At 46.3% G+C, this 7,385-nt stretch overlaps 1 protein-coding gene across 1 annotated transcript in view; it reads left to right on the top strand.

The window, feature by feature from the left end:
- LOC119433587 (organic cation transporter-like protein) overlaps nt 1-293 on the top strand; it is an 88,100-nt gene extending 87,807 nt beyond the window's left edge. The window contains exon 7 of the mRNA XM_037700843.2: nt 178-293. Coding sequence (XP_037556771.2) covers nt 178-293 — 116 coding nt within the window. The remainder of the gene's footprint in view (nt 1-177) is intronic.
- The last annotated feature ends 7,092 nt before the right edge of the window (nt 294-7,385 follow it).

Below are 7,385 nucleotides of genomic sequence, written 5' to 3' on the forward strand. Positions count from 1 at the left end.
GCTATCATGAATTAATAGATGTGGAAAAGCATCACTAAACATATGTTAGAAAAATGAAGAGCGAGTATGTTCATTAGATCGATCCGACATTCACGCAAATGTGTTTCGAAATTCAGCGCTGGGCATTGACCTAGGCTGCTGCATCCTCATTTCTAAAATGTGGCGCACAATTTGCAGGTGCCTGCGAACTCCCCAATGGTAACTACCTGAAACATGGAGAATCTTTCAACAATACTGTGCCATGCGTGCAGTATTACTGCAATAATGGGAACTTAACTATACAGCAACAGTAAGTAGAGAAGCCCTACAACGTTATTTCTGTACGAACGTAATTATCATCATTCGTATATGCGCAACTTATAAGATGATTCTTTTGGAAAAGTGAATTCGCAGATTTTACATTCATATCTTTTTCTCAAAAGCTTCCAGTGATTCAGGCTTTCTAGCCCGAATCGCTGTAGAATCTTAAATCTGAGTAACTTCAATGTACTACTTTGTTTTTTACAGTGTAAGCTGTTATGGGCTCATTCCAATAGCTGTTTCGGGTCGCGATGATGCCGACGCCGCCGCCACGTAACCGCTATCGCCGGAAATGCGAAAAAAAGTACCCGCTCTCCTCCGGGATTGAACCCAGGCCCGCTCCGTAGGAGTCGGATAGTTTTCCGCTGAGCCGCGCAAGCCCTTGCTATCAGGTAGCAGAAACATTCCCTTTAGACGCGCCCTATAGGCAGGCGCGCCGGCGCAGACCACCCGACCCTCCGCCAGTATGGTCGCGCCATCTAGCTAAGGTGCCTGCAACCGTCGCGTGCGACGAGATGCGATCGAGATGAGGCGCGCAATCAACGCTATGCTTATGTTAGATGTGCGCCACGTATTCTGGGGACCTTTTCGGTACACGTTATGGCGTCTCCTCGCAAGGTACGAACCGCTGCTGAAGAAGCGAATAGTAGAGCTACGTGCGCGGCTACAACCAGGCATCATCGGGCTCAGCAGACTGCTGTACAGAGAGCATTACAAGCCGTAGCTCACAGTCGATGCCGGGCGGACAGTTCAGACCGTTCTCGTCAAAATCGAGGCGAAGTCACTTTGCCCTGAAGACCTTGTTGCACGTGGTGCCGAAATTGGAGCTACTATTGCGCAACCAGCTTACGCTGTGACTGTGCTGCGTGTGCTGCGCAGGCCTGGGACCTTTTTATATATTGTATGAGAGAGAAAAAGAGAGAGAAACAAAATAATCATGGAGGTAAATGAGAAAAATTCCGGTTTTCTGCCCGTTACGAAAGAAAAGCGGACAGAAAGTTAAAAAAAAATAGAAAGAGAAGAGAAGAGTCGAACCGGAAATCTGCGCACGAAATTGGCGCGGCACACTTCACTCTCACAGCCTAAATTGCAGAAACGAACTGGAGGCGAACTACCGCTCCGGAAGCCTTTCACGCACATATCATTTGCGACCGCTGTCAAAGTACCTGTTGCTTTGACAGTTACCGGCTCTATATTGTCTCTAAGACGGTACACAGCACCTGCTTGAAAAGCTGGACGATCGACCCTTCACAACCCGCCGGGGTGGCTCAGTGAGCTAAGTCGTTGCGCTGCTGAGCACGAGGTCGCGGGATCGAATCCCGGCCGCGGCGGCCGCATTTGGATGGAGGCGAAATGCAAAAACGCCCGTGTGCTTGCGTTGTAGTGCACGTTAAAGAACCCCAGCTGGTCAAAATTAATCCGGAGCCCTCCACTACGGCGTGCATCGTGATCATAACTGGTTTTGGCACGTAAAACCCCAGAAAGAAGATCGCCCCTTCACAGAAGAAAAATATTTAGGACACTGGTCCAGACGGGTTCTGGCACTCAATGCCTGAAGGGTTCGGCTGAAGTTCTTAAGGGCTTGTGAATTATGCGACCGATTTGAACGTTGTGGCGTGTAGCGCCGCATAATTGTGCGAATTTTTCTTCAATTTATTTTTGTTTCTTCTATCCCCTTATATTCCCTTTACCTCTTTCCCCAGCATAGGGTAGCCAGCCGGTACTTACACTGGCTAACCTCCTTGTCCTTCTTTCCCCTTCTCTCTCTATCAGCATCTCCATACGATAATGTCGGCAGATGCAGATATGTTCGATTGCATCTTCACAGTCGGAAACTTTGCAGGTAGGGATGTCGTCCCATCCAGTTATGAACGATTATGGCTTGGTAAACGCGACACGAAGTCACAGCCAGTGGAACAGTTTTAATGTGATTACCATTCTTTGGGAACTTTACCCATTTTGCGGTGTCTGTTTGCATCTAGCATATTGATGCGAAAGCATCAAATGGCCTATTGACCGAAAAAGCCGGCGTCTGTAGCAGGGAAACGGCACCTAAATTCTGATTGGCTGCGACGCCACGTCAGGAGCGCGCCTTGAGGGAGCAGAGCAGGTGAATCGAAACACCTGCTGCCACACTGGCGCGCCAGCTTTTGCGGGAGGGGACAGGGAATTGCCGTGATGCCACGTCACTAGAGCGCATCGACGGAGCAGATAGGGCGACCCGACGCCACGGGGCGATACGGGTTATCGTTGGCGGGGCAGTCGCGTGACGCGCGCGTGCAGGTGACGCAGTCTCGCTTTACGAAGCCGGCGCGCGGTCAGTATCTTTTTCTCTCCCCCTCACTGGGCTTAGCTGCAGCGTGTGCCTGCTGGTAGTTGCTGCTTCCCCGGTCTCTCGTCGCGCAGGACGTTTGGTGGCATGCGGTGTGCTTAATTTCTGAGCAGTATCGTCCAAGTGATTCCGGTCTACAGACTTACATGCTAACGTAGAAACTGTAAAAAATAAAAACGGTGGCTCAAATCCACGTTGTGAAGGTGGTTGGACATATAAGCTGTAAACGACACCCACAACTATTACCCACTGTGACGTCACTTGAATTAACACACGTGGCTCTACAAAGAGTGAAACCAGAGACAAGTGAAATGTACTTAACCACACCCCTTATTACTTCACAACGACATTATATTCACGCTGTTCTTCTGGCGTCTTTACTTTCCGTGGTTTACCCATGGTAGCCAGGAATAAACTGAATGAGTTGCTAGACCGTCGTGACGTCACTACGTGATTTCTATGCTGTTGTTTACTTTCCCACTCTGAGTAGCTTACGCAACCGTAATCTTAACCGGGAAACACACGTGGTAGAAGGAACGTGCTTCGTATTAATCGCCGACGTCATTAGCATGCATTATACGGTTTGCACTTCACACAAGGGTTTTGAATGACGTCAACCCCTTTCGAAGCAGCTGCAAACCTAATCTTTACCGCAACGCGTCGGAAGGTGTTCCCGTTGTTCACACGCGCCTTATCATCCATCATGTGCTTTTGATGCTTGTTTTGTGGTTTTTCTTTTGAAAACGAGTGCTGAGCTGTATGCTGTGAAACCACCATTTTTTTCTTTAACTTCCGCAGCAATTTGGCCATTATGAAGGCCTTTTTTACGGTTTTAGTTTTTATTAGTTATTACAGTTAGCACGAGTAAAGTGGTAGGCTTGGTTTGAGCGGTGAAATAAATTTGATGCGTAAGTGTCAAATGACCCATTGAGCGAAATGCAGCTCCACTAAGTGAAACCTGGGGAAGTGCGAAGCATACCGTGATGCACCGCTAATGGGGTCTTACTGCCTTAAGCAATGGCTCATAGACCCGTAAACGCCACTTGGTATGTGCTCAAACAGACAATTTCGGCACTGCCTATGTGATAGTGGTTGGGTGCCCGTTTTTGGACACTCCCCCAGAATTCATGTGCCAAGGTGAAAGAAGGGGTATATAGCCTTAACTATATAAAAGCGCTAGCGCTGCACCCACAACACACACTCCGAGTTGAGCGGCTTGATCGAGAGCCATTGAAACAAAGTTGCGCCAGGGCACTAGTGCAAAGGGGTGTATTTAACAATTCGGATGGTGGCGTCTGTTCGTAACCGAAAAGTCAGGTGACGCAGAGCAGGAACAGCTGGTTGCCCGAGCGGCTCACACTCGTGCTAAGCCCTGGCGATCCGGCTGGCCCACTGGTTGCACTGCAGGCATCGAACAGACGATCTGGCTGGCCTTGTTCATGTGCTCTTCTTCGTCATTACAATTCCTCGTCTTCTTCGTCCAATTCTTCCAATCCTTCTTCGTCATTGCAAAAGCGGAACCATCCTGGCGACTTACGATGTGGAGACGAGTGGGTCATAGTATTGTTGCCGGAGGTGAACGTGGACAACATCTCGTCCACGGCGGCGCTTGTCGGATGTAAGTGTAAGCGACTCTATGACATAGTTGACCGGAGAGGTGCGTTCGACGATGATGTATTGTCCGTCATACTTCGGGAGAAGTTTTGTCGAAAGTCTAGGCGTGGTACAAGGTCCGGACAACAAGACAAGTGAGCCGGGAGTGAAGTTCGGGTTCGTAGCGTCGCCTTCACGATTGCCTTTTTGTTGCTGTTGGCCGTCGGAAGTGAAATTTTGGGTGAATTTGAGGCATTCCTCGGCGTATCGGGCGACGACTGAAAAGGGAGCATACTCTGACGCGTCTGGTTGATAAGGCAAAACCGTATCGATGGTATTTATTTATTTATTTATTTATTTATTTATTTGTTGATTTATTTATTTATTTATTTATTTATTTATTTATTTATTTATTTATTTATTTATTTATTTATTTATTTCGGTACTCTCAGAGCCAGAGGCATTACAGAGAGGAGGGGCATACATACAAAATCGGCGGCAGTTTCCTTAAATTTGTTGACGTCGTTGATGGCAGCGATGAAGGCAGGGAGTTGGTTCCAGTCATTTCCAGTTCGAGGAATAAATGAATTTATGCAAAGCCTAGTTCGGCATTGCGATAATCCTACCTTGAAGCTGTGGTCAGTACGTGAAGATATATAAGATGGAGAGAGGAGTAACTTATCTTTGAGAATAGGGTTGGTATAATAAATTCTGTGAGAAAGACGTAAGCGAAAATATTTACGGCGCAGAGAAACAACGGGAAGACCATTGCAGATTTTGAACAGATTCTAAAGTGGTAATGAAAGCTATCTGATTAGAATCCCAAATTAAGCAAGCGTATTCTAGTTTAGGTCTTATTAATGTCCTATACAGATGAAGCTTAACGGTGCTGCTAGAAGCTATGAAATGGCGCCGTAAGAATCCGAGCGTGCGGTTAGCCTGGTTAGATATGTGGTTCACGTGCATTTTCCAGGACAGATTGGGTGTTAAGGGAATACCCAGCTATTTGTACGATAAGACAGGTGATAGTAGAGTGTTATTGAGAAGATAGCGAGGGGTGTATTCAGGAGGACGGCTGGAAATACTCAGGTGTTTGCACTTAATGGTGTTAAACGTCATGAGCCATCCGCTGCACCATGAACAAATTGCGTTCAAGTACGATTGCAAACATGCTTCATCAGAGGGATTAGTAATTCAACGACAAAGCACACAATCATCCGCGAAAATATTTATATGGGAGATACCGCTGTTTGGAAGATCATTAATATAAATTAAAAACAGGAGAGGGCCTAACACAGAACCTTCAGGTACTCCAGAGGTTACGGAAACAAGAGGTGAGTCATAATTATCAACTGAGACATATTGACTACGGTTGGAAAGAAAACAAGTCAGCATTTTTATAGTCTCCGATAACTTTTGGTGTTTTGGTAGTGGGAACCGACGTGCGCAGTTCAAAATAATGAGGCAATGATCACTCAAAACAGGTAAATGTCTTAAGGAGGAAACAAGCTGGGGTGTAGTAATGAGAAGGAGGTCAAGAATGTTAGCAGATAGCAGATTGCCGAGTAGGTCGTGTAGGCTGAAGGACAAGTTGCTTAAAATTAAAATCCATACAGAGGTTGATGACGAGAGAGCACTCAGATGAGCAGTCAGAGGAGGGAGGAGAGTCATGCCAGTTAATTGCTGTAAAATTAAAATCAAGATGGAAGAGTGGGCACAAAGGGAACCAGACAATTATCTCATTTATTACGTCATGTAAATCTGAATTAAATGTCAAGGGTAAACTGAGCGGCCGATAGCACACACAAAAAATAAAATCACGATATCCCAGAGTGACACGCGTACACACGATTTCCAAATGACTAGCAATATCTATAACACAACAACTCAAGCCGTCACGTACGGCGATCAACACTCCGCCACCAGAATTTGAAAACTCTTTCACATTCAAAGATTTCGTAATCTTCAATAGAGAGCCAAGTTTCAGTCAAGATAACAATGTCAGCTGAACACGAGTAATGGCTGAAGACAGGTCATCACGTTTATTACGCACACTCCGCACATTGGAAAAAAAGGAAGGAAATTGGTTTAGCGACCGGACGAGCAGGTAGCTATAGCGATGAACTATTAGTAGCAATTGAAGCATTCGGGATAATATTCGTCGAAGCCGAAACAATAGATGTGCCTCTGTTCTCGCTGGAACGCCTTTCGGCAATATCTACTTCACAAGCACGATCGGTGGTGGAACAATAGACATAACACTTTCTCTTGATGTACAATCGGTTCAACCTACCGCAAGAGATACTTCACTCCCGAAGCCTTACCGAATTCTGCCAACATTTCGCGGGACTGGCGTGTGGTGCGAGAAAAGTCTTCACTGAAATGATACTTTGCCATTTTTTAACTTTTTACGTTGCGATATAATCTTGTCCCTTAATTTGGGAGAACCGAATTTAACTATAATGGTTCGACATTTCTCCGATACGTACGAGCCCAGTCTGTGAGCACGATGAATACCTTTGTCGGGAAAAATAGATCTAGTTTGTGTGAAATAATTTTGCGAACGTGTTCTTCAGACTCAGCCCAAGTTTCAGAGCTAGTGTCCGGGATACCGAATTAAATCAGGTTATCTCGACGGGAGTGATCCTCGAGATCGCCTAGCCGTGAATTTAATGCACCTGACTCCATACAAACAGCCTAGGATATGGCATCATTGAGTGCAGGAACACCTTCACTGTCCAGCGGCAAGCCTGCTAGTAAGGTCGCAATCTTTCTGCTCTAGTTCAAGTTGGTTCGTCTTTAGCTGTGTTAAACTATCCATCAACTCACTGGCACGGGCATGCGATTTTTCAGACAAGGCAGCAATAGCAGCTAGCACATCAGCATTTGGATTAGTATCGGTTGGTCCCGGGCTTGACTCAATGTCGCCTGCTAACATCAAAAGCTTAATAACATGTATGCAATCGCATATTGTAGAAACTAACACTAGTGGGCAGGGGAAGAGCAGGTACAAATGTTGCTGGTACGTTTAGCGTGTAAAAAAGGACAGTCACCAACCTGTACAACAAGAAAGCAGAACGGAAGCGTGCGCATGGTGGCCACTCTTCCTTGCCCACTGAAGAAGTCATTGGAACCGCAGGCTTTTATATGTTCGGTTTGT

This window comes from Dermacentor silvarum, chromosome 11, assembly GCF_013339745.2.
Source record: "Dermacentor silvarum isolate Dsil-2018 chromosome 11, BIME_Dsil_1.4, whole genome shotgun sequence".
Taxonomy (NCBI): domain Eukaryota; kingdom Metazoa; phylum Arthropoda; class Arachnida; order Ixodida; family Ixodidae; genus Dermacentor; species Dermacentor silvarum.